We start from the raw sequence: 26118 nt of genomic DNA, 5'->3' as shown, positions 1-26118 counted from the left end.
CCTGTAATCCTAGCTACTCAGGAGGCTGAGGTCTGAAGATTGCAATTGAAAGCCAGCCTGGGCAGGAAAGACCATCAGTCTCTTATCTCCAAGAAACCACCAGAAAAACAGGAAGTGGCACTGTGGCTCAAGTGGTAGAGCCCTAGACTTGAGCTGCAGAGCTGAGAGACAGCGCCCAGGCCCAGAGTTCAAGCCCCACACCCACAAAAAAAAAAAAAAAGATTTGTGGAACAAAACTGGTGTAATTGAAAGGAGAAATGAAGAAATCCACAAGTGTAGCTGGATATAAATTCTCCCTCTCAACTACTTAGAGGACACTTAGAAATTCAGAAAGGAGATAGAAGAACTACCAGACTACAGGATCAAAGGGATATTTATAGACCATTCCACTCTGAAACAGCAGAAGATCCATTGATTCGAATTGCCTTGAACTTACACCAAGATGGACCATAACTTGGGCACTAAACAAACTTCAGCAAATTAAAAAAGACTGAAAGCCAGTGATGTGGCTCATGCCTCTAATTCTAGCTACTAAGGAGTCTGGGATCTGAGGATGGCAGTCAGTTGGTGCAGAAAAGCCCATAAGATTCTTATCTTCAATTAACTACCAAAAAGCTAGAAATAGAGCTATGGCTCAGGTGGTAGAGCACTAGCCTTGAACAAAGAGCTCAGGAAGAGGGCCCAGACCTAGAGTTCAAGTCCTAGAACCTGCATCAAAAAGAAAACACAGAGATAGTGGAAACAATTTTTCAGTTGCTTAGAAATTTAACAATCTGGGGCTGGGAAGTAGCTCAGTGGTAGAGTGCTTGTCTTGCATGCATGAGGCTCTGGGTTTGATTCCTCCGCACCACATAAGCAGAAAAAGCTGGAGGTGGCGGTGTGGTTCAAGTGGTAGAACACTAGCCTTGAGCTGAAGAGCTGAGGAAGAATCAAAAGAAAGTTAGAAGCCAGGTGCTGGTGGCTCAGGTCTATAATCCTAGATACTCTGAAGGCTAAGATCTGAGGATTGCAACTTAAATCCAGCCCAGACAGAAAAGTCCATGAGATTCTTATCTCTAATAAGCTACTCAGAAAAAGCTGGAAGTGGCACTGTGGCTCAAGTGGTAAAGTGTTAGCCTTGAGCAAAAAGAATCACAAGGACAATGCCCAGGCCTTGAATTCAAGCCACAGAACCAGCACTAAAAAAAACCACAAAATACAAAAACAAAATCCAGAAATTTAGAATGCTGTTAATTGAATAAAAAAACAAAAATAAAATATCAATATTTGTAAGATACACACAAATCCATGTTCAAAGGGAAAGTTCTTGTACTAAATGAACATACAGTGAAAGAGGAAAAAGTCCTAAGCCTATAATCCAAGCTGCCAACTTCAGGAAAACAAGAATAAAATAAAGCCAAAGCGCTGGGCGCTGGTGGCTCACACCTGTAATCCTAGCTACTCAGGAGGCTGAGATCTAAGGATCACGGTTCAAAGCCAGCCCTGGCAGGAAAGTCCGTGAGACTCTTATCTCCAATAAAAACCACTAGAAAACCGGAAGTGGTGCTGTGGCTCAAGCTGTAGAGCGCTCACCTTGAGCTGAAGAGCTGAGGGATAGCGCCCAAGCTCAGAGTTCAAGCCCCACAACTGACACACACACAAAAAAAGACACTCATACCCAACCAACCAACCAAGCAAAAAGCCTCTGTAGTATGCAGACATTGTCCAACAGCAATTAGGCCTCAGGCATCCCTCCCAAAGAGAAGACATATGTTCACAGGAGAAGCAACATGTGATGTTCATAGCAGCTTTCTTCACAGTCACTCTGAACTGGAAACAGCCCAGCTGTCCCAGAAGGAAAGCATCACTACGCACACAGTGGTTAGTCCACACCACAGCCTCCTGCACAAGAACAAATTACCCATTCACCTGTAGATTTGGATTTGGATAAATTGCCAGATTACTAGGTGACAAAAGCTACTCCAAGATTCCGTATTTATGACTGCAACCGAAAGAATGGGGATTAGCAATGCAAGAGGCATAGGAGGGGTCTGTGTGGTGCTGGAAATCTTCCCTATCACCATCCCAAATCAGTATTTGGGTGGGAAGTTGTATGGTACTTCTCTGAAAGACATTACCAACCAACTCTCCATGCATCACATCTCAATGAATGCCTGATGTAATACATGATTATGGCCATCTACAGACATCTCCAAGTAAGTTTAAGGTGGGGTCACCACAGCAGTTGGGAGGTAGAGGAAGGAGGATGGAGAGTCCTAGGTCAGCCTGCAGTACATAGCAAGACTCTCTAAAAACAATTTTCTTAAAGGAAGGAAAGAAAAAGAAGAAAAGCTGAGTGTTAGTGGTTCATGCCTATAATCCTAGCTACACAGGAGTCTGAAACCTGAGGATTATGGTTGGAGGCCAGCCCAAGCAGAAAACTCCATAAGACTCTTATCTCTAATGAAAGCCCCCCCCCCTCCAAAAAAGGCTTAACTAATTTTTGTGTAGATACTGGGGCTTGAACTCATGGCCTTGTGCTCTCACTTGGCTTTTTTGCTCAAGGCTAACATTCTACCACTTAAGCTACACCTCCAGTTCTGGCTTTTTTGTTGTTGTTGTTGTTGTTGTCGTCGGTCAATTGTGGGTGAACTCAGGGCCTGGGCACTGTCCCTGACCTCTTTTGCTCAAGGACAGTATTCTAACACTTTGAGCCCTTAGCTCCACTTCTGGTTTTCTGGTGCCTTCTTGGGGATAAGAGTCTCACCGACTTTTCTTCCCAGGTTAAATTTGAACCTAGATCCTCAGATCTCAGCCTCTTGAGTAGCTAGGATTATAGGTGTGAGCTATTGGTGACCTGCCCAGTTCTGGCTTTTTGATGGTTAACTGGAGATAAAAGGCTTACAGACTTTCCTGCCAGGGTTGGCTTTGAACTTGGATCCTCAGATTTCTATGTCTCGGGTAGCTGGCCACTAGCACCATTGTAATTTTTTTTTTTTTTAGATGAAGAAAATTGAGGTGGCAATAGTTCAGAAAATAGAGAAGTTTTGAGCAAAGCCTCTGAAGCTGAGAAGAAGTTTTGGGAAACTGTCTGGAGATGGTAGATGCCTTTGTCTTGTGAAGCCTGGTCCTTTGTTGTGGATTGAACTCCTCCAGAGGTGGCTGGGGTGAAAGCAGTTTGCTTGATGAATCAAGTGCTGGGGCCTTTACAGGCTGTGGTTTGAAGCAGAGCAGGTGGGGTCAGGTTTGGCAGCTGCCTGGGGGAGGTCAGGAGGTCGAGGTTCAGACCAGCTAGGCTGCTTAGGAATAGGAAAAGCTCCCTCCTTGTCCAGCAGTCTGGGACTGGTTAGCTGCAGCTCAGGACTGGAGGCTGCTGGATGGGGCTTCAGTGACCCATTTTAGAGGGAAGGCGGTGGCCTCTTATTAGTTCCCTGGGCCAGGCTGAAGCATTAGGAATGGTGCCAGGGGGATGCTGGTTCCTCTGAGAAACGTGGACTGTGACGAGGCCTGGAAGCATTTGTTTGTTTCAGGGTGCACAGTTAAGGTGAGATTTGAGGCTGGGAGTTGATATGGAGGCGAGATTTGGAGGTAGAAGCCGCCATGGTCTCTCTGTTCGAGCGTTAGGATCCAGGAATAGATCCAGGTGGGGCTAGGCATCCAGCGTTCCCTGAAGTGGTGGGGCACCTGGAGGAAGAGCGGGCCCTGCGGCTCGGAGGAATACGGCAGGGGCGGGTCCGGGAGGACGAAGTGGGCGTGGCTAGACCGGGCGGGGGCGGGGCGTGGAGATGGGCGGGCCCGGGGCGGGCGCCGAGGGCGGGGCGAAGGAGCCCGTGGAGGTGGCCGCGCCGCCGAGCCGCAGCCGGAGCCGAGCCCCAGCCGCCGCCGCCGCGCCTCCCTCGCGTCTCCGCCCGGAGCCCGGCGCCGCCACCGCCCAGCCGCCCCCGCCGGCCGCCAGCTGACGCGGGCATGAGTGTGTCCCGCGGCCCCGCCGGCTCGGGCCTCGGAGCGCAGGTAAATGGGGGGGTGCGAAGCGGGGCGGGGAGCGTAGGCCGCGCCGGGCGCGCCCCGACCCCGGCACCCTCACCCCCCACGCTGGACGCGCGGGCTTCGCGGCCCTGGAGACGTGCTCCCCGAGGGGACAGGGCGTCGCGCCCCCCGAGTCACCACGTGCGCCCCGAAACTCCCGCTGAGCTGTCCCCACTCCCGCTGTCCTCTTAGGGGTCCGGGTCAGGACCCCGCGCGGCCTGGTTCCTGAGGGGCCCAGCCCAGCGCCTGGCAGGCCCCCCCCCCCCATCTTCTCTGCCTTTGGCCACCTGCTCCCTCTACTCCACATTCCAGGAAACGTTTCTTTACCCCCAGTGGGCACCCCACCTGCAAACGGGGCTCCCACGCCTAGCTCTGCCCCACGGCCAGCTGCCTCCTGCCCTTGAACCTTTCTTCCCTGACCCCAGGTCCTGTCCACCCCCTCCCTACCCCAGCAGAGCCCTGGTTCCAGCCAAGTGCTTTTGGTCCACCGCAGAGGGGACAGGGGCTGAGCACCCAGGTGACACGGGCAGAGCCCAGCTCTGTGGAGCTGGCCTAGAACTCAGGGGCAGGACAGTTTTCCAGGCACTTGGATGAAGTCCTAGGAGTGCAGGAGTCTGATGAAGACAGTCTGGCTCCCCAGAGTCAGTTCCAGCACACCGGCCAGCAGAGGTTAGGGGCTGGGCCTTGTGTAGTGTTTCTTGGTCCCTTTCAGAGGGACTTGGTTCTGGCTCGGGCTGTTTCTGCTCCTTTTCTGGGATGGGTCACCTAGTCAATCATCTCTTTCTACCTGGGCTCCCCGGAAGGCAGCAGGCTGGACAGGACCCCACCCACAAATCCAGCCATGGTGGGGGCCACCTAGCCCCGTCCTCAGGACCGGACACAGCAGCAGGCTGTTCACGGAGGCCCAGCTGGCCCTGCTGGCCCTGAGAAGGGAGAGGGGGAGCCTGTGTTGGTCCGGGTGGGTGTTGGTGGAGGAGGGAGCAAGGATGAGGGCACTTCTGGGGAGAGGCATTATTTGGCCTCCAGATTGAGCTCTGGCTGCCCTAGTCAGCGTTCTAGGAGCTGGGATGGAGTCGAAACTGACAGAGATACCTGGACAGAAGGAAGCTGTCTCTCCAGGCCTGTGACACAGATGAAGGAATTAGAAAACCCCACAGTGACATGAGTGACAGGACAGTATACCGAGGCGTCTCAAGGGAGCTACCCAGCAGGGCTTCTTGGACCCGGGCAGTCAGGGAAGGCTTCTCAGAGGAGGCAGCCTTTGAGCAGAGATAGGAAGGCAGCTTTGGAGTGAACTGGGCTGTGTGAGAGACTGGGGTTAAAGATGGACAGGAAGTGAAGTTGACCTTTGTGGAAGAGTCTGGCCTATGGAGTGATGGCGGAGGATGTCGAGAGGGCACAGGCAGTGACGTAGGGCACAGCACCACTTTCCTTGGCTGTTTGGATGTCGAGCCTCTGCCCACCTGGGTATTTGATCTGTCTGCCACCTACTTTGGATAGGACCTGCTATGTTTTGGATAGTGGCTCCTTGGATGTAGATCTTGAAAGTGGCAGATACTCCCTGCTGGCCCCTGATAAAAATCTCCTTGGAGGAGAGAGGGCCAGAAGGGTAGGCAGGGCAAGTGGCCCAGGTTGGGAGAACCCACCCTGCAGATAGCATCTTCCTATGGGTGGAGCCAGATGACAGTGAGTCCAGGTAGGGTTGTTCCCCAAGCCTTGATAAGATCCGATCATTGGCAGGGGGGGGGGGAGGCCCAGCCAGGCAGCCGCTTCTGCTCTGCCATTGGCTCCAGCCTCAGCAAGTAGCTTTGTTCTGGAGCCAAAGCCTCCAGGCAGAATCCAGGGAGGGAGCTCCAAGTGCGTGCCCAACGGGGCAGACAGACCGAGAGGGCCCTGCCCCTTTGCTGAGCCCTCCCCACCTGCCTGCCCTTCCAGGGGAAAAGAACCCCTCCCAGCTGGGCCAGAGCTGCCTCTGTGAAGGAGTCTGTGGTGGCCCAGCCTCTAGGACAGTTACTGTCCCTGTCTAGCAGCTGCATAAGGCTGGGGGGAAGGATGGAAGGCCCTTGTTCCCCCTCCAGAACCACAAGCTGGTTTGGTGGACAGTCAGCTAGTTCTGGCCATGCAGAGTTCACAGGTCCCACGCCCAGTGCTGGGGGAAGCTGAGACTTCACATCCTCTCATTGGTGGGTGTTGGTGGTGGCTTAGGAGCAATAGGGACAGTGGCCCAGAGTGGGCAGGGGAAAGGACTGCCCCAGTTATATATATATATATATATATTTTTGTATATTTTTATTATCTTGAAGTAGATGTACAAAGGAGTTGCCATCCACCAAAGCAGTTTATGAATACAAAGCATCTTGAACAATGTAACCCTGTTAAGCATTCTCACCCATTCCTCTAACCCTCCCTTCCTTACATAATTTTAGATTATGTATTGAATTTCATGGTTTTATACACACACACACACACACACACACACACACACACACGTATATCAGTCATGGGGCTTGAACTCAGGGCCTGGGTGCTGTCCTTAGCTATTTTGCTCAAGGATAGGCTCTACCACTTCCGAGCCACAGCTCTACTTCCAGTTTTCTGGTGATTAATTGGAGATAAGAGAGAGGTTCAAAGACTTTCCTGCCTGCTGGCTTTGAACATGATCCTCAGATCTGAGCTTCCCGAGTAGCTAGGACTGCAGGCCTGAGCCACCAGCACCCAGCTTATGTACTGAATTTTTTTTTGCCTTTTAACAAAGCAGTTTATCTGTACAATGCATCTGATGCATTATCTGCCCCCTACTTTAAAAAAAATTTACTGTAAAGATACTGTACAGAGGGGTTATAGTTACATGAGGAAGGTAATGAGTACATCTCCTATCCATTGTTACACCCCCCTTTGTTTTTCTCCTACTCTCCCTTCTCTCCCCACCTCCAAGTTGTAAAGTTCATTTCCAACATAGTGTCTTGTATGTCTCATCTCACTGTTACAATGGGTCAACCTGTATCCTTGTTTCAGCATTTTGCTGGTCTTGGGGCTTGAACTTGGAGCCTGGGCTCTGTCCCTGAGCTTCTTTGTGCTCAAGGCTAGCACTCTACCACTTGAGTCATAGCACCACTTCCTGCCCTTTCTGAATAGTTTCGGAGTAGTATTGGAGATAAAGAGTCTCCCAGACTTTCCTGCCAGGGTTAGCTTCAAGCTGTGATCCTAAGATTTCAGCCTCCTGAGTAGCTAGGATTACAGGCGTGAGCCATCGTAGCCCTGGCTTGCCCCCTACTTTTTGATTCTTCTTGGGCCCTCAGGGGGCAGCTTGAGGACCACCTCTCCTGTTTAACCTGGTTTATTCCCTCTGGAGGTCAGATAGGCACAGGTCAGCCTCTGGGCCTCTTCCTTACCTTCCCAGCTCTGCTTTGCCACACTTTTTTGGTCCCAGGCTGGCTCTTGGCTCCTGCAGACCTTTCTAGGGGACTGAGTGCCACTAGGACTTCAGCTCTTCTCCCCTCAGGCTTCCCACAATGTCCAGTGTCCCTGATCAGGCCTTGGTTCTGGGGCTGTAGCCTGTGGCAGATGCAGCAGGGTGCTCTGGGAGCTGGGCAGCCTGTCCCAGTGGCTACTGTGGTGTGGAGAGAGTGGCTGATGGAGCCAGGAAGGAGTTGGCTGCTGTTGGGCAGGTGGGCACCTACTGTGTGGTGGTCTCACAGCTCCGACCGGGCAGCAGCCTTTGAAAAAGCAACAAAGAAAAGAAATCGAACCACAAAAGAGCATCAAACAGAGACCTTGGTGTTTTCAAGGCAGAGATTCTGGGTTGAGAATGGCTTTACTTCCTCCTTGAAGTACACAGATTTAGTCTTCAATTTGGAACCAGTGGGGAAAGCAAGGCATAGAACTATTATTACATGGCATGCTCAGGACCACACACACAGCCTACTGGACTCATACTCTGGCTGTGCCGTGTCCAGCCTACCTTGATAAGCCTGGTGGCTTCTTCTGTCCGTGGACCGCAGCCAGCAGCCAGCCTTTTGGATCACACTGGAGGGGAGCCCCTCCTTAGAGCTGGTCCAGCAGAACAGGCAGAGCTGGGGAACTGGCCCCTCGGACTGCTGGGACCCAGGTGTGGCAGTATTGGTGAAGACTTGCCAGGAGGAAGACGTGTGCCAGTGGTGGTGGTGGTGATCTTGGGCCCCAGGAGTGTGGTTGAGGAAGTGGGTGGCAGAGGGGCCCTGAGGAGCTGGGGGGAGGATGTAGAAGGGGAAGGAGAGTATTTCTCTTAGCTCCTCCCCTTGTGGCATCTGCCCTTGTTAACACCTCTAGGCAGTGAATTAGTACAAGCTGGGGGTGGACCCAGCGAGCTTGCCCTGGGGACCCCACTTGGCAGCAGAGTACCCAGCTCACCTCAGAAATATTCCTACATTCGTACCCGAGGCCCAGGAGTCACGGAAGCTGTGTTAATGGCCTGCCCCTGAGGCTCCATGGCAGGAAGCAGCCAGAGGTGGCCGCAGGATGACATTCCATCTCCAGGCTGGTTTCTATCACCCTTCCAGAACTTCTCATCCATCCCTGGCTGGGTGCCCTGGGCTTGCTGTGTGTCCTTAGTCTGATAGCTTACCCTCTCTGAGCAACTTTCTTTTCTCAGCTATAAAATGAGGATGTTAGTCAGGGTCATTGCTGAGATCTCTCTGAGTCTGTGTCTATGTTGTCTATAGACTTGCCTGTGTTCCCATTTCCTGCTGGCATTCAGTTCTGCCACCTGGGGGCTGTGTCCTGTACCCAGGCCTTGGCAAGTTCTCACTGTAATTAACTCTTGTCCATGCTCTGAACACAGGTACTGCTGGGCACACCAGACCCAGTGTCAGTTGGGGCCCTTGGCCCTACCCTCAGACTGGCCCCCTCTGCCCAGGGCCAGGGCCCTGTGTCTGCTTCCACAGTGGCCACCTCTGGCCAGCCCAGCACATTCCTCAGACTTATCTGGGGACCCGCCCCCCTGGACTCTGCCCTCCCACCCAGGAAGCAGCTCCCAGAGAAGCTGCTGAAAGCAGGGCCTGGGGCAGGAGGGCAGGGCCTGAGCTGGTGAGCCCCAGCCTCCCACCCGCGGCTAGAGGAGCCAGGTACAGGACAGGGTGGGCGCGGGCTCGGGGGGGCTGCGGAGGCCACTTCAACAGCTCACCTTCAGCCTCCAGGAGCTGGGTCCTCCCTCTCTCCGGAAGCGTCCCCTGAAGTCTTGCAAGCAGGGGTAGGGTGTGCCTGGTGGGTACCCCGAGTCTACCCCAAAGTTGTAACAGGACGGAGGGCAGGCCCAGGGCCCAGCTTGCTCCCTTCCTTGGCTAACCTCCACAGCAGGAGCGGAGCCAGCCCTCCCAGGAAGGGGTTAACTGCCAGCCCCAGCGTGAGGGAGGGGACTGGGCTGGACCATTTTCCTCGCCCAGCTTCCACCTCGGTTTTCCTGAATGGTTCTGCCGCGCTGGGGTGGGGAGCACGGGAGGAAGGCTGGGTGGAGGGAGGGAAGGAGCAGTGTGGGAAGAGGAAGAAAAAAGAAGCCGAGCCGGGAGACAGGGAGACAGCGAGGGGAAGAGAAAGATGTCACTGTCTCTAATCTCCCCGTCATTTGTGTTCCCAGCAGTGGTGAGCGGAAAGAGCTAGAACAATGCTGAGGTAGGCCAGGTGAGGAGAGCCCGGACAGACCCAACCCGACTGAGCAGAGCGTCTGGAACAGGTGATCGGAGGAGCCAAAGGCCAGGCCACCTGGGCGCCCCTCCCAGCCTCCTGGGCCCAGCCCCGCATCCCAAACACGGCCGGGCAACCATGGCGACCAATTTCAACGACATCGTCAAGCAAGGCTACGTGAAGATGAAGAGCAGGAAGCTGGGGGTGAGCGACCCTCATGGGGCCCCTGCTGAGGATGGGGCTGGAGGCTTGGCGTGCAGGGTGTGTGCTGTCTGCCAGCACTGGGCACCATGCATTTGTGGTTCGAGGTTTCTAGCCATAGCTGCCTGGCATGTGCGGGGCTCTCTCTTTCCCCCCTTCCACCCCCCCCCCCCCCCCCCCCCGCTCCTTCCTCGGCCCCAGCAGGGCGGGCTGGCATCTCAGCCACTGGGCAGACGGCTGCCCCGCTATTGTTGAAGTTGTGGAGTGGCAGCAGCCAGCAGCTGTGTCTGAGCTGCACTGAGAGCTGCTGTCAGTGTCACCAGCCTCCAGCCACCAGCCTCCAGTTGCCAGCCTCCTCACACCCCTGGCTTCCCACCCTGCTTCCCACCCTGTGTGCCTTCTTTTCTTTAAACTGCCTTATTTCCCCACTTCCTGCTGCTTCCCAAGCCATCATCTTTTCAGATGTTTGTGAAGTTAAACAAGTGTTTGGAAGGAGCCTGGCTAGGGTTGGGGGTGGGGGGCAGGATAGAAGGGTCTGCTGAATGAGAACTTGGGGCCCAAAGGAGGCTTCGTGTTCTGGGACGGCTACTTTCCTTTGAGTTTGTGGTGGCCCTGTGCTTGCTCAGAGATGTTTGCCCTCAAACTGGGGGCTGGGAGGGAGAATGGAGATGAGGTCTTGGAGAGCAGGTACCCTTTCCTACCCCTTGTAAGCCCGAAGCTGGGGAGGGTCCCCCAGGGGCATGATAGGGGACCCGGGACCTACTTCATGATCTTACAGGGTGTCTCAGAGCTGCCTCTTCCCACCTCCACCCCCAGCAGGAAGGGGAGCCCTCATGTTGGTGACCCAAGTCTCTGTTTTATCCTTGGTCTCCGTGTCCTTTTCCTCCGGGGTGGGGGGCGGCGTTGGAGCTTCTCCACTCTGCCTCCGTGAGGTGAAGGATGGGGATGGAATCACTTGGTTCTCCAGCTGGCCTTGCAGAGGGGTGGCTCCTTTTGGCTCCTTTGGGGTTCCTTAGGTCCAGGGGGCAGGGCAGTAGCCTCAAAGCACAAGGTGGCAGGGTAGTGGGTGCATTTGGAGTCTTGTTGGATTTGAATCTGTGGCCCAGCCTGGCCCCTAGACTGGTAGAGTTCGCTCTTCCTCACATTCTATCTCAGAGCACAGAACAAAGAGCAAGGCTGAGGCCAGGCAGGGAAGCTCAGGGAGCTGGAAACCCATTGCTTCTCCCTGTGTGTGGACCCAGATATGAGTCCTCAGGAGTCTGCAGGACTGAGGCCCTGGCCTGGCCGCAGCTTGCCAGGAAGGCGCTGGCCACAGGGACAGCTACTTGGGATTGTTCTCAGACGTGTTCTCTCAGGAGTCCTGGGAACCAAAGTGGCAGGTGTGCAAGCAAGGGAAAAGCCTGGGAGGTGGGGTGCGGCCTGGCATAAGCAGAGTCCGCTTCTGTCCTGGAATTCAGCTGCCCTCTGATGACTGAGCCTCCCTTGTCCCAGTGTGGGAGGCTGCAGTTACCTCAGGCAGCTGCTTTGCCTCAGTCCCCAGAGGTAAGAAGGAGGGGCTTTGAAGGACCCGAGCCTTCCCTCCCACCTGCCAGGGCCTCCCTCCCATGCCTGCACAGAGAGCCAGTGACAGCAAGCTTCCCAAGCACCGATCAAAGACCCACAGAAGTAGGAAGGACGGCTCTTGGGTATGGCTCCCTGGGGCTGTGTCTCCTGTAACCAGGCAACCAGGGTGCTTGAGCCCCCAGCCTCTGCCCCCCCCCCCCCCAGCCATGCTGTTGGCAGTCCATGGCTCAGCTTGGCAGCATGTCTTCATCCATCCATCCATCCATCTGTCCACTTACCCACTGCCCTTCTTCGTATTATCATCCCTTGTTCAATGGAGATCTGGAACTGAGGCTGCCTTGGTCCTGGGATCCGAGAACACAGCACAGACTGCTAAGAAGCTCTCTGCCGAGAGCCCAGAGCTCCTATGGCCCAGGTGGCCAGGCCAGGCCAAGGCTGAGCCGGGGTCAGGGGTGCAAGGCCAGGACTAGGACCTTCCCTCAGGGTGTCTGATAACCCCCAAAGTGGCCAGTTCTCAACCCCAAGAGGTCATGAAGCTCTGGAGAGTTTTGGTGGCAGTGGACACAGAATCCCGTGTTCCCAGGCTCTGTGCTGGAGGGGGGAGGGGGAGGCAGACAGCCATGGTTCTTAGCCCTGCTCCAGCCCTGGGAGGCTGTGCTTTGCCCATGGAAACAAGGAATGACCCCCATCCCTTTGCTGCAGGATTGGCAAGAAGATGAAAGAGGGGGTGAGGGAAAGCTGTGAGGGACAAGAGGAATGTGAGCCACACCACGTGCCTAGGCCAGCCTGGAGAACAGGGCTGTGGTGCTGTGCAGGCCCTGAACAAGGGTCTCACCATCCACATGCAGCAGGTGGTGCTGCAGGAGCCCTGGTCAGAGCGGACTGTGTGGTGAGACAAATGGACAACCTCCCATTTGTTACTGCAATTTCCCTTGTGGGTGCCAGCTCTCAAGTGAGGGTAACAATAGAGTCCAAGACTGGAGGGTGCTGATAGGAAATGTACAGGCAGAAAACACCCTGAAATTGGGAACCACTCGTGATTGCTGTTGCTACTTGGGGAGGTGGTGTCACTGTGGACTTCTAGCCCTAGGTTTCCTCCAGGCAGGGCTCCTGGAAAGGCTGTGCAGCACCGCCCCCTGTGGCAGACCGGGGTATCGGCAGCGCTGTGAGTTGGGCGGGAGTGGTCCTGGGAGGCTGATCCTGTCTTGTCCCTCAGATCTACCGGAGGTGCTGGCTGGTGTTCCGGAAATCCTCCAGTAAAGGGCCCCAGCGGCTGGAGAAGTACCCAGATGAGAAGTCGGTGTGCCTCCGAGGCTGTCCCAAGGTTAGGGGTCCTGGGCCCTAGCTCCCCCTACCTGCAAGCAAAGAGCTCCCTCCTGGGGGTGGGCAGAGGGAGGTGCCCCAGCTCTACTAAGTGCTTTGTGGGTACTGTCCCAGGTGACTGAGATCAGCAACGTCAAGTGTGTCACCCGGCTCCCCAAGGAGACCAAGCGGCAGGCAGTGGCCATCATATTTACTGATGACTCAGCGCGGACCTTCACCTGTGACTCAGGTGAGGCCCTGGGGCTTCAACACCAGCCTGCCACCCCCCACCCCCACCCCTGCCCATCATGGCGGCCAGCATGGTCCAGCAGAAGGCAGAGCAGAGCTGTGATTTGGGTGGGGAGAGGGGACTCTGGAGAGTGCAGACTGCAGTTAGCCAAGGCCTGCTGTCCCTGCCACGCCTGATAGGAAACTCAAGCCCAGGAAGATGGGTGGGCTGCCTGGGACCCTGGGCCAGCCCCACGATAAGACACCATTTTCTCCAGAGCTGGAGGCAGAGGAGTGGTACAAGACCCTGTCTGTGGAGTGTCTGGGGTCACGGCTCAATGACATCAGTCTGGGAGAACCTGATCTTCTGGCTGCAGGGGTGCAGAGTGAGCAGACAGGTGAGCCTAGGCCCGGGTGTGGGGCAGGGAAGAGTGGTAGGGGGGAGCAGGGGGAGGGAGCGCCAGAAGACCCTGAGCACCTCCACCCAGTTGTCTGCTCGGGCTCCAGATCGTTTCAACGTCTTCCTGCTGCCCTGCCCCAACCTGGACGTGTACGGCGAGTGCAAGCTGCAGATCACCCACGAAAACATCTACCTCTGGGACACGCACAACCCCCGCCTGAAGCTGGTCTCCTGGCCCCTGTGCTCCCTGCGCCGCTATGGCCGGGACGCCACACGCTTTACCTTCGAGGCTGGCCGGTAGGAGCTTCTCACCTCCCACTGTCCCCCCCAGATCACAATGGTGACTGCCTTGCACTGTCCACCATCTCTCCAGGACCATGATAGTGACTCACTCCCCCTTGCCGCCTGTGTCCCCAGGATGTGTGATGCGGGAGAAGGGCTCTACACCTTCCAGACACAGGAGGGGGAGCAAATCTACCAGCGGGTTCACAGTGCCACCCTGGCCATCGCCGAGCAACACAAGCGCGTCCTGCTGGAAATGGAGAAGAATGTGAGGGTGAGGCGGGGGACAACAGGGTGGGCAGGCCAGTGGCGGGTCTCCTGCCAGCTCGTGTGCAGTAGAGGTGGCCTGGGCCCTGTCCCACAGCTAACGAGAGACACTCCTCCTTGCAGCTGCTAAACAAGGGCACTGAACACTACTCGTACCCCTGCACACCCACCACCATGCTGCCCCGCAGTGCTTACTGGCACCACATTACGGGTTCCCAGAACATTGCCGAAGCCTCAAGCTATGCAGGTGAGTCTCTTGTACCCAACATTGGTAGAGGGCAAAGGCCTCCTGGGCAGGGCTCTTCTGCCCTGGTATGGAGTTCTGAGCCTGCTTCTGTGCCCACAGGTGAGGGGTATGGGGCGGCCCAGGCCAGCTCAGAAACAGACCTCCTCAACAGATTCATCTTGCTAAAGCCAAAGTCCAGTCAAGGGGACAGCAGCGATGCCAAGACCCCCTCACAGTGACAGCAGGGCTGGTGGGCAGCGAAGACTGCTAGGCCACTGATTACAGGGCTGGCTGCAGCCCCCTGTGGAGAGCTTCCCGGGGTTGTTGGCCAAGAGCCTGAGAAGGGGAGCCAGGAGCTCCCACCTCACCCCTAGGGTGAGGCTGGACCAAGGAAAAGGGCTGGCCATACCACTTGAGCATGTGAGGGGCTGGAGCTACCATGAGACTATATACTTTTAAGGATTTTAATATATATGGCTTATGACATTCTATATTAATGAGATTTCCCCCTCTACCCTTCCCCACCAACACACATTCTTTAAGCCCATGACCAGACCATGGTCAAAGCTGTTTTTGAGGGCAGCTGTGTCTGTCCTCCACGGTACCTATCACTGCCGCCCAGGACCTGATGGAGCTGCTGGGACCAGGGAGGCGACAATCAGAACTCAAAGCTGGCACTGCCTACTGGCTTTTCCTAAGCAGCCCAGGGACCAATACAGCAGGTGGCTTCTGTTCCTTCTGTTCCTCTGGCCTCGAGTGGCACAGGAAGGCTTTGACTTCCGTTGTGCCACTTAGCAGCTTTGCACTTGGAGTTTTAAGCAGAGGTGACATCTGGTTGGGCCTCGTTATTTCTGCACAGGCTCCTTCCTGCTCAGTAGGCCAAGATGCCCTGGGGGAAGGGGTGCCAATTACCTCAGAGGTGCACGATGACTGGGGCTTGTTCCTGCCCGGGCTGGGCCAGGCAGGAAGGCCACAGCAAGAGTGCTATGGGGAGCAGTCCTGCTGCCCCCTCACGGGCAGCGGTGGACAGCACCCCAAGCAGAGTCCCTTGCCCTGGGCTTGGTCATCCTGTGCTGGAAAGCTCAGAATCCAGAGACTCTGCTATCTCCTCCCTACATGGTGCTGAGGCTCCCTGCTGAAATGCAATTAAAGCAATTGATTTTCTAGTGCTGGTATTTATTGACTACCGTGCAGAAGGGCTATCTTTCTACCCACATCAAAACTTAGGTTGCGTGGTTCTTTTGTTTATATTGTTTTTTTAATACTATGGTTTCTGATTTGTGGAAACAGACCTTGTAAATAACCACTATTCATGTTTGTGGCAGGGGGGGTGGTGGTGATAGAGAGGTCCCCTCCCAGAGGCGTCCCAGAGCCAGGGAGGTGGCAAAGCCAGCCCAGCTCTGAATGTGACCCAGGGAACAGCCACCCAGAAGAAAGCCAGGCTGCAGAGGACCCGGGGAGGGCAGCAGAGTGGCTGGCTCAGCTAGTGGCACAATGACGCATGAAGGAGATTATGTTGTGCTCTTTATTGCCAAAAATAAAAACTTTGAAAAAGAAACTATTGCTAATCAATAAGTATCCCTTCCTCTGCACCAGTCTCAGAGGTTTCTCCAGGCTGCCCAGTGTACTGCTACCCATGTGCTGTTCCCGGAGCCTTTGCTGATGGGATATGTGGGGGGTGGCCTTCGCTCTTGCTTCCCCCGACCAAACACCCCAAGCCAAGTGGTCAGACTGCTGGCAGAAGAAAAAAAAAACACAAAAAACCCAGCATACCTATTTGGGGGAAGAGGGGATGTCTAAAGCTATTCCCAAAGGGTTACTTCTCAAATTACAGACACCCAGGAATCTGAAGTCCCTTGGGGAAAGGACTGAGTGAATATGCTGGCACTGGCTCTGATCCTAACACCAGGAAACTAGGGTACAGCTGTGAAAATTCCTTCATTTGGAATCAAAGAGCTGGAATGATCATGAGAGAAGTCCAGCTCAGTGGTCTCCACAGAGAAGCAGCATGTCCCCCTAGTGGTGTTACTAGGAAACTGGATGGAAGGGATGGATGCAAGGGATGTGCTGGGTTATGAAGAGCTCTACTGGCAATCCTTAGCAGGGCTAGGCAAATGCAAAAGTAGAAAGCTGTCTGCCTAGCCAGGTGTGGTGGTGCAAACCTGTGGTCATGTGTTTGAGACCAGTATAGCCTACGGGGTAAGAACATGCCTCAAAAAACAACCAAAAACAACCACCAAAAAAAGTATCCAGGTATTCTACCTGTAACCTGATTCTTGCTGGTACTGATGACTGCCCAGAGTTTGAGCAGTAACAAGCAGTCCAGAGCCCAGAAACTACAGGGGCTCAGGAGAGACCTGAAATCCAGCCGTGGTCTGCCTCAAACTCCGCCTTTGCTGACACAGGTGAGCTGCTGCTAATTTATAGTAAGTACGTCACTCTGGATCTCATGGCTTAATTGAGTCTGTAAATCACTCAGCTTCTTCTTCAATCCAGAGAGGGCTGAGAGGACAATGGTTTCAGGGCGCAGAGAGCCACAGGACTCCACGTTGTAGTAAAACCTAAGAGGCAGCAGTGCAGTGAGAAATCCTAGGAGGTAGACACAGGTGAGCCACCGGCCCTAAACCGCCTCTCCCCCTCATGTGACTTCACACCTAAGGGAGACGTGGCCTTGGCCCACAGAAAACCTAGGCAGTGGTTCATGCCCGCCCTGCAGATACTCAGGGAGCCACAGCTATGTTCCACACTGGAGAGGGAGGGAAACCAAACAAACAGTGCCCCAGGCTGCAGCCCCTCAGTTTGGACCTAAATGGCCTCCTTAGAAAGCAGAACACTGAGAACTGGGCTCACTGGAGGGCTCTTCCCCACAACCAAACAGTATGAAGCCCAGCCGAGATTTGCATGTATCATTGTAGTTTGGCAGCTGGTGGCCTTCCTGGAATGCTGGGGAAGGGGACCCCTAACAACTCTTATGCTTACTGTCTTGTGAGATCAGGTCTTACCTCTCAGGCTTGCCGTTGGGGTCATAGGGAGCCTGTGACTCATCCTCATCCAGCTCCGAGTACTCACTCTTTGGCCTGAGGTCACAATGTAAGGTCAGCAAGGGCAGCTACTGCTTTTAGGCCACTTCAGCAGAGGTCTTGTCCCCTCACCCCAAATTCCCACCTTCCCTCCAACAGGAGCCTACCATTCCTCAGGCTTGGGGTAAACTGTGTGCCTCAGGGCATTGTCTGGATCATATTCAAAAGCCACCCCTGCCGTGGGGTTCCACTTGGCATGTTCCTTGCCGAAGCCTTTTTTGGCATAGGCTCGAAGTCTCAGCTCCTGGCCCTTCCTCAGCTTGACAATGAGGATGTCTGTGGGGAGAGGCATGAGTTAGGAATGGGCCAGGAGTGGCATAGTTCTCCAACTTCTAACCTGGAGAGTTGCTGGAAAACCACCCAGACCTGCCAGAATGGGTCTAGAGCTGGACACAGTGGTTCATGCCTGTAATCTCAACTACTTGGGAAACAGATGGGGAGGATCTCGGCTTAAGGACAAGACAGGCAAAGAATTAGTGAACCATTCCCCTCCACACATACACCATCTCATTAGTAAATAAGCTAGGTTCAGTGGTGGGACCATAAACTCCGTTACTACGGAAGCCATAGACAGGAGGATTAAGGTGTGAGGCCATCCAAGGGCAAAACAAGACTCTAAAACAAACAAGCAAGCAAACAAAATGGTCTGGAGCCAGGCAACATGAGATGAGGCTGCGCCTGGCCTGGCCACACAGTGCCGGGTCCAGGTGCCTGCGGGCCCCAGCACCTTACCATCCTGCTCCACGTAGTCATTGGGGTCGTTATCGCGGTTCCGGGATGTCACCTGTACAACGCAAACATGCGTCCATAAGCCACTCAAGTCCCCGGCACCCTCTGGTCTGCATGTGTCAAGTCACGGAAAGGGGGTCTCCACCCACAAAGTGCAGCCTTCTCAGCCCTCAGCAATCCCATGGCCTAGGGCAGGGTAAACAGCACCATGCCCCTCTGCTCAGGAATCCAGAACCAGCACTTGTCTCAGGACCTACTCTCCAACCTGGCCCACAGGGGGCCAGAAAGCAATGCACAAGGGCCCTGGATAGGCAGACTGCACTGACACTGACCGGAATGACCCGGGGGCTGTTGGAGATGAGGTCTCGGGATGTGACGTGACGTGTCTGGTCTTCATTACACCGGACATCCAGAGTGAACTCCACTGAGCACTCGGGGCAGAACTCCTCACATGTACAGTCCTGAGGCCAGAGATGAAGCACCAAGTTTATGACAGAAAAACATAGCAAAGCCCATTTGGACCCCCTGCTCCAGTACCCAGCTCCTTTAAGTTTCTTTATCTGCAAAGTTAGCTGACCACAGTCCCCAGGCTCCTGTGGCAGCAACAATCTGGTACACCATCCCCAAGGACAGCATGAACTCAGAGACAACCTATACACCCACTGGCCTCCCACACCCACTGCCACGAGGCTGCACAAGAGCCCGAGGCTAACTCATCACCGCCTTCAGAGGACCCAGGCTATGAAGGGCAGAATGCTTCACATGCTGCAGCTCAGCTGGCCATGGACTAGACCGACCTAATAAGCCAGGAAGAACAGAATAAAGTAGCTTTCAAGTCTTGAAACACTACCTTTATCTTCTTATGAAATATTTCATCCATACACAAACTGGAGAAAAGTATAATGTACTAGTTCACAGTTACCACCATCTGCCATTCTTTTTTTTTTCCTTTTTCTTCCTGGCCTCATGAATGCTGGTATTACAGGCGTGTGTCCCAACTAGGGCTCTTGAAACAATCTGTTCCTACCTTAGGGACCACATGAGTCAACTGAAGCCAAGATGAGTGTTTTGAGAATAGTCACAAAATTTTTCTCCCAGAGAAATGGAGAAACGGGCTGGGAAGGTGGCTCAGGGGTAGAGCGCTTGCCTTGCATGCATGAGGCCCTGGGTTCGATTCCTCAGCACCACATAAGCAGAAAGAAAAAAGCCGGAAGTGGCGCTGTGGCTCAAGTGGTAGAGCGCTAGCCTTGAGCTGAAGAGCTGAGGGACGGCGCCCAGGCCCAGAGTTCAGGCCCTACAACCAGACCCCCCCCCCCCCATAAAAAGAAAAAAATAAAAATAAATGGAGAGACAAAGGATAAACAAATATAGCAATGGCACTTACTGGACACTGTTGAAAATGAACTATACCACTGTGGGTGGGGACAGGAGGGAAAAACTGGGAGAGAGCGAGAAAAGGGTGACACTGTCCAAAAAGAAATGTACTGGGATGGGAAGGTGGCTTAGTGGTAGAGTGCTTGCCTAGCATGCATGAAGCCCTGGGTTCGATTCCTCGGTAACACATAAACAGAAAAAACTGGAAATGGCACTGTAGCTCAAGTGGTAGAGTGATAGCCTTGAGCAAAAGTTCAGGGAGTGTGCCCTCACCCTGAGTTCAAGTACCAGAACTGGTGGGGGAAAAATATACTCCTTATCTGACTTACATAACTGTAACCCCTATGTATATCACCTTTATAATAACAAAAAAAATTAAAAATCACAAAAAAATAATAAACTGTTCCCTCTCTCATACCAGTGAGGAAAACCTGGCATACTCTGACATCTGCAGGATAAGGAGGAAAAAGCAATTAAAGGGCTGTAACTTGAGTGGTCTACAGACATACACGGGTGGGACAGCAATTTTTTTTGTTTTTTTTTTGGATGCTGAGCTTGGGGCTTAAGTCAGCGCTTGGGCACTATCTCTGAACTTTTTCAAGGCTAGTGCTCTACCACTATGAGTCACAGCACCACTTCTAGTTTTCTGGTGGTTAACTGGAAATAAGAGTCTCCCAGACTTTCCTGGCTGGGCTGGCTTTGAACCATGATCCTCAGATCTCAGCCTCCTGATTAGCTAGGATTACAGGCATGAGCCACTGGTACCTGACAACGTTTTTCTTTTCTTTCTTTCTTTTTTTTTTTGTCTTTTGGTACTGGGGACTGAATGTAGGACGTTGTTACACTTGCTAGGCAAGCACTTTGCCACTGAGCTACATCCTAGCCTTGTTACATCTTTTTAAAATCTTGGGCTGAGGGGCTAGGAAGGTGGCTCAGTGGTAGAGTGCTTGCCTTGCATGCATGAGGACCTGGGTTCGATTCCTCAGCACCACATAAGTAGAAAAAGTCAGAAGTGGCACTGTGGCTCAAGTGGTAGAGCGCTTGCCTTGAGCTGAAGAGCTGAGAGACAGTGTCTAGGCCTACAGTTCAGGCCCCATGACTGACCAAAAAAAAAAATCTTGGGCTGAGGGATGTAGCTCAGAAGTGGATCACCTAGCTAGTGTACAAGACCATGGATTCCATCCCAGTAACCCCCTGCCCCGCTCTCCCTCCCAAAAAAAGCCCAATAAAACAAACTCATAATTTGAAGTAAATACTGCAATATGTTAAATGCAACATACTAAGCTAAATTGTATTAGCTCCACACTTTTCAATATTTCACCTAATCCTATATATTTACTAGACATACCAAACTAGCCACCACAAAAATGCTATAATCCTTGGGCATACAACGCTGATTCAGGATCAGCCAAAGCCACCAAAAGGGCATAGTCTAAAATGCAGCCTAAACAAAGGAGGAAGTAACCCAGCCTGCTCCCACCCAGGTCCACTCTTAACTGGCATCACCTATAGAGGAGGGACCCCACAGGCAGATCTCCCAGGTACTTACCATTCCCTCCTCCTGTCTGCACTCACCACAGCCTGCTGTTAACTCCCTTCAGTCTGCCAGTCTCTTCTTTAACACTTCCCACCATAAAGATGCTCAGAGTGAATGGGTGTTCTCTTGTATTGCTGGCTAGTAAGCATCCTGAGGCCCTGAGCCTTTCCTGTCTTGGTCTCATTAGAATGAAGCCCTACTGTGGGCTTTATACCATGTCTACATTGACTTTCTAGACTATAGTTCAGGCCAAGCGAGAAGAGAGTATGTCCACAAAGATTCCAAAGAGACCCAAGGCCTTTCCCCAAGCCCACAGTGCAGCCACCACACATACCCGAGAGTATTGCAGCTTGTCCACGATGTCATCACTGGTGAGTGGAATTAGTCCTGGAAGACAAAGAAAAGCACTGTAAATAAGAGTCAACAGCCACCTCCTAAAGCTGGAGAGGCCTCTTCCTCTGACTCCACACACAATTCCCTCCCTCTAATTGAACACCAGCACTTACCAAGCCTGTGAGCAATGAACTCATCATGAAGGACAGAAGAATTGGCATCAATCTGAACCCAGTCGATGGCTAAGCAATGAAGAAGCAGAACACAGTTAGAGGGACTGGGGCTAGTGCAATGGTAGAGCACCTGTCCAGCATGCCAAAGACCTTAGTTTCCATCCTCAGCACCACACACCACGGTGTGTGTGTGGGGGGGGGGGAGCCCACACGTGTGTGAAGTTTTGCCACCAAATCCACCCTCAGACTTACAGCAGTGTTCTTACCATTGCTAACTAAATTGCAGAGGCCTGGGTCAGGCTTCCAGAGTTTCTGATTTCGCAGTACTGGAGTTGGGCCCCAGAAATTGCATTAAACAAGAATCAAATGCTTCACTTCTGTGTCCAGGGGAATTTAATGCAGGAGTTTCTGGTACCACTTAAGAGTATACCACATAAGAGGGAATATTAACTTTGAGCTGGAGGTTTTCCTGAGAAGCACTTAAATCTGTTACCCATGCCAATACCGAATCTAAAAACAAAAACTATTTGGGCACCTAAATATTACAGAATGCCTTACAGAAGAAACAGACTTATTTATGGGCCACACCAATAGTTCTTCAATCACTCTATCCTTCAGTGGGCAAAACATACTTGTTAGAAAACCTAATCTCGCTCACAATTCATAAACAAGTATCTACACAACACGTAGTCTGAAACCAACTGCCACTACAGCTGGGCACTGGTGGCTCAAGCCTGTAATCCTATCTACTTAGGAGGATCAAGTTTCAAAGCCAGCCTCGGTAGACCTTAATCTCCAATTAACCACCAAAAAGCTGGATGTAGAGCTGTGGCTCAAGTGATAAAGAGTGCCATTCTTGAGTGAAAAAGCATCCAGGCCCTGAGTTCAAGCCCAGTACTAACACACACATACACACACACATGAACACATGCACAATCCAAGAGATTAAAGGCCAAAGGGGCAGAGGTACTAGGAATAGAGGTCACAGAGGCCCAGACATGGCCAGACCCTGATGTGCTTTGTCTGCAATGCTTCCCGAACCAAGCAAGGACTATAAGCAGGTCCCCTGAACTCTTCTCCCTGGCATGTGCTACCACCACTTCCCCTCCCCTCCCACCTTGCCTCCCGCAGGTGAAAACGCTCACCCTCTGAAAGCCAAGCCAAGACTGTCCTCTATGCTACAGAAGTCACCACACCCTGCCTGTGAACTCCTCAGCGCTCATAAATTTCTGTCCAGATTCTCCTTAAGACCCCTATTGTGCTTTGTCTAGTGTCACATCCGTGTACGACATTACCTCCAGACTGGCGATTACGTACTTACACACATGTGGCTGAAACAACAGACTCATAGAACAGCTAAAGAAACAGACAAGCAAGATGTGGGGCGTATACACAATGGAGTACAATTCGGCCATAAAGAAGAATGAAATTGTCATTTTGCAGGGCCATGGATGGAACTGAAGATAATCCTGTTAAATCGAATCAGACACTCTTCAGAAAGACACCTAAGTACATTGCATACGTGTATGAAAATGTCAGCACTCCCGTCTTCTCAGTACCCTCACCCTCACCAAGGACGGCAGGAACGGGGGGCGCGTACCTATTATGGGTACCTCGGCGATGAAGACTCTTCGAATAGAATTGGCCACCCTGGAGGAGAACACCTAGCCTGAGCCTCTCCCTCCGCCCCTGCCCCCCCCCCCACCCCCGCTGCCCGGCTCCCCGCCCCCGCCCCGCGGCCCCCACAGTTCCCTGCGCCCCGCGGCCCCCACAGCTCCCCGCGCCCCACAGCGGCCCCCACAGCTCCCCGCGCCCCGCGGCCCCCACAGCTCCCTGCGCCCCGCGGCCCCCACAGCTCCCCGCGCCCCACGGCCCCCACAGGTCCCCGCGCCCCACAGTCCCCACAGCTCCCCGCGCCCCACGGCCCCCACAGGTCCCCGCGCCCCACGGCCCCCACAGCTCCCCGCGCCCCACAGCGGCCCCCACAGCTCCCCGCGCCCCACAGCCCCCACAGCTCCCCGCGCCCCACAGCGGCCCCCACAGCTCCCCGCGCCCCGCGGCCCCCACAGCTCCCCGCGCCCCACAGCGGCCCCCACAGCTCCCCGCGCCCCACAGCCCCCACAGCTCCCCGCGCCCCACAGCGGCCCCCACAGCTCCCCGCGCCCCACAGCCCCCACAGCTCCCCGCGCCCCACAGCGGCCCCCACAGCTCCCCGCGCCCCACAGCGGCCCCCACAGCTCCCCGCGCCCCACAGCGGCCCCCACAGCTCCCCGCGCCCCACAGCGGCCCCCACAGCTCCCCGCGCCCCACAGCGGCCCCCACAGCTCCCCGCGTCCCACAGCGGCCCCCACAGGTCCCCGCGCCCCACAGCGGCCCCCACAGGTCCCCGCGCCCCACAGCGGCCCCCACAGGTCCCCGCGCCCCACAGCGGCCCCCACAGCTCCCCGCGCCCCACAGCGGCCCCCACAGCTCCCCGCGCCCCGCGGCCCCCACAGCTCCCCGCGCCCCACAGCGGCCCCCACAGCTCCCCGCGCCCCACAGCGGCCCCCACAGCTCCCCGCGCCCCACAGCGGCCCCCACAGCTCCCCGCGCCCCACAGCCCCCACAGGTCCCCGCGCCCCACAGCCCCCACAGGTCCCCGCGCCCCACAGCCCCCACAGGTCCCCGCGCCCCACAGCGGCCCCCACAGCTCCCCGCGCCCCACAGCGGCCCCATGGGCCGCCCCGCTCCCCGCGCCCCAGCTCGGGGGATGGGGACAGCTCAGGAGGCACACCAGCCCCACCCCCAGCTCCAGAGCCCTTACGCCAGGTCCGTGTTCTCGATGATGAACTTGACGTTCTCGTCCGTGAGCTCCGTGATGCGCACGGTGGGCTGGTTGGCGTACGGCATCGCGCCCCACGGCCACCGACCTCCCGCGTCAGCACCACTGCGCCTGCGCGTCTACAGGCCCCGGAAGTCAGTCCTTGTGGCACCGCCCCTTCCGCCAAGAAGTACGCCACAGCGCCACCTGCTGCCCGGAGGCCGGTACAGCCCCAGAGTTTTCTAATCCCATAGGCTTCAAAATGTATCAGGTTCCACCATGTTGGAAGGTAAAGTGGTAAACCGTACTCCACTGGCTGAAGCACTTACAGTTGTAAAGAAAGATACATACAGATGGCCGGGCTCTGGTGGCTCAAGCCTGTAATCCTAGCTACTCAGGAGGCTGAGATCTGAGGATCATGGTTCAAAGCCAGCCCGGGCAGGAGAGACCGTGAGACTCTTATCTCCAATAAACCACCACAAAACCGGAAGTGGCGCTGTAGCTCAAGTGGTAGAGCGCTCGCCTTGAGCTGAAGAGCTGAGGGACAGGGCCCAGGCCCAGAGTTCAAGCCCCACGACCGACAAAAAAAAAAAAAAGATACATACAGATGCATGTTCGTGCCGGTACTGTTTGTAATAGCAAAAGATAAAACTAATTACATTGGTTTTAAATACAGACCCGCTTAATACACATGTAGGAATATAATGAACTTTTTTTTTGGTGCTGGTCTTGGGTTGGAACTCTGCCTGGACACTATACCTGAGCTGAGCTTTTTTGCTGGTGCTGTACGGATTGAGGCAGAGCTCCACTTTTGGCTTTTGAGTTGTTTGTTGGAGAGAGAGTCTGACTTTCCTGCCCAGGCTGGCTTCAAACTGAGATCCTCAGATCTCAATGTCCTGAGTTGTTAGGATTTAAGCTGTGAGCCCCAGGAACTTTGCTTTTCTGTTTCTTTAAATGAAGTAAACATGGCAGACAGTCATGTCTATAATAATGCTAACTATTCAGGAGATCCAGAGGATCACCATTCCAAGCCGGCTTAGGCAGAAAAGTTTTCTAGACTCCATCTCCACAATACCTAGCAAAAAGCCACACAGGAGGCATGGCTTAACTGATAGAGCAGCCAGCCAATCTAGCAAGCTCATTGAGGCTCTGAAATCAAATCCTAATACCACAAAAAAGTTCATCTATGGAATTCATGTCCATTTTAGTAAAGTATGCTTTGATAAGACACACATCCCTTTTCCATTTCACCCTCATCTGGACGATGTACAGCTATACACCACAGGAAAAGATCAAAGTGCTCTTTGAGGCTTCATCTACAGTGCTATGGAGTTGTGGAGGGTGGGAGCTCATCTCTCCATTCCTAGTGCCTAGCAGTGTGTGCTGTCACATAGGTTAAACATGAACATTTTTAAGAATTACCCCAGTCCCTTAAATAGACTAGACAGGCTTAAATGGGCTTCAAAAAGTGGTAGCTGTTTACCCACAGGAAAGCAGCCTTTAAGTAGAACATAGCAGAAACTACGTTTGGGGGGCAGAAAAGTCACCAGAGAATGAAGAGTTTGCTGGAGCAAGGAGTGACATCTCTTCCTGACTAGAGTAAGTGCTCAGAGGGGCCCTTGCTCCACCCATGCCTCTCAGTACTAACAACTTACTCTGCTGACTGTAAGAAGGGTGCTATGAAGGACAAAGGAGATGGCAATGGAATGGACTAACTACTGCAGGAACTTCACAGGGCTTAGAGGCACATGTCAGTGGAAAGACCACATGAAGAAACCTGAGCTCTGATTAACTCCTGACTTGCCCAGGGTGATTTTGCTGACTTAGGCAGACAGCAATGCAGAAGACAGAGATGCAGAGGTCCAGAGTGGGGCCAGGTAGGGTAAAGGCTGACAAAAATCATTAAAGCTGAAGAAAGAATCATGATGGAAGTGGAGGTGTGGTGCAAGTAATAGAGCAT

General features: G+C 54.0%; 2 protein-coding genes across 4 annotated transcripts; one reads left to right on the top strand and one right to left on the bottom strand.

The window, feature by feature from the left end:
* The first annotated feature begins 3836 nt into the window (after window positions 1-3836).
* Dok4 (docking protein 4) lies at window positions 3837-15296 on the top strand. 3 transcript variants are annotated; one of them, XM_042689925.1, is made up of 8 exons: window positions 3837-3990; window positions 9620-9867; window positions 12644-12751; window positions 12865-12979; window positions 13236-13355; window positions 13465-13654; window positions 13775-13913; window positions 14030-15296. In XM_042689925.1, exons 2-8 carry the CDS (start codon window positions 9802-9804, stop codon window positions 14369-14371), a joined length of 1080 nt encoding a protein of 359 aa, XP_042545859.1. In that variant the 5' UTR covers window positions 3837-3990; window positions 9620-9801; the 3' UTR covers window positions 14372-15296. The 3 variants fall into 3 exon arrangements, with proteins under 3 accessions (XP_042545859.1, XP_042545858.1, XP_042545860.1); XM_042689924.1 differs by lacking the exon at window positions 3837-3990 and adding an exon at window positions 9018-9107; XM_042689926.1 differs by lacking the exon at window positions 3837-3990 and having other exon boundaries at window positions 9530-9867; window positions 14030-14153; window positions 14253-15296.
* Window positions 15297-15639: 343 nt separating this feature from the next.
* On the bottom strand, window positions 15640-24290 carry Polr2c (RNA polymerase II subunit C). Its single transcript, XM_042689928.1, has 9 exons — window positions 24162-24290; window positions 22959-23008; window positions 21359-21427; window positions 21187-21239; window positions 18274-18402; window positions 17945-17996; window positions 17320-17488; window positions 17135-17209; window positions 15640-16693 (listed from the first exon to the last, which is right to left on the bottom strand). Exons 1-9 carry the CDS (start codon window positions 24245-24247, stop codon window positions 16549-16551), a joined length of 828 nt encoding a protein of 275 aa, XP_042545862.1. The 5' UTR covers window positions 24248-24290; the 3' UTR covers window positions 15640-16548.
* Window positions 24291-26118: the final 1828 nt, after the last annotated feature.

The sequence above is a fragment of the Dipodomys spectabilis genome, unplaced genomic scaffold (genome assembly GCF_019054845.1).
Source record: "Dipodomys spectabilis isolate Male_0828 unplaced genomic scaffold, ASM1905484v1 ptg000130l, whole genome shotgun sequence".
In the NCBI taxonomy this organism is placed as follows: domain Eukaryota; kingdom Metazoa; phylum Chordata; class Mammalia; order Rodentia; family Heteromyidae; genus Dipodomys; species Dipodomys spectabilis.
Note: the sequence above shows the minus strand (reverse complement) of the source record. Positions and strands in the feature narration are given on the sequence as shown.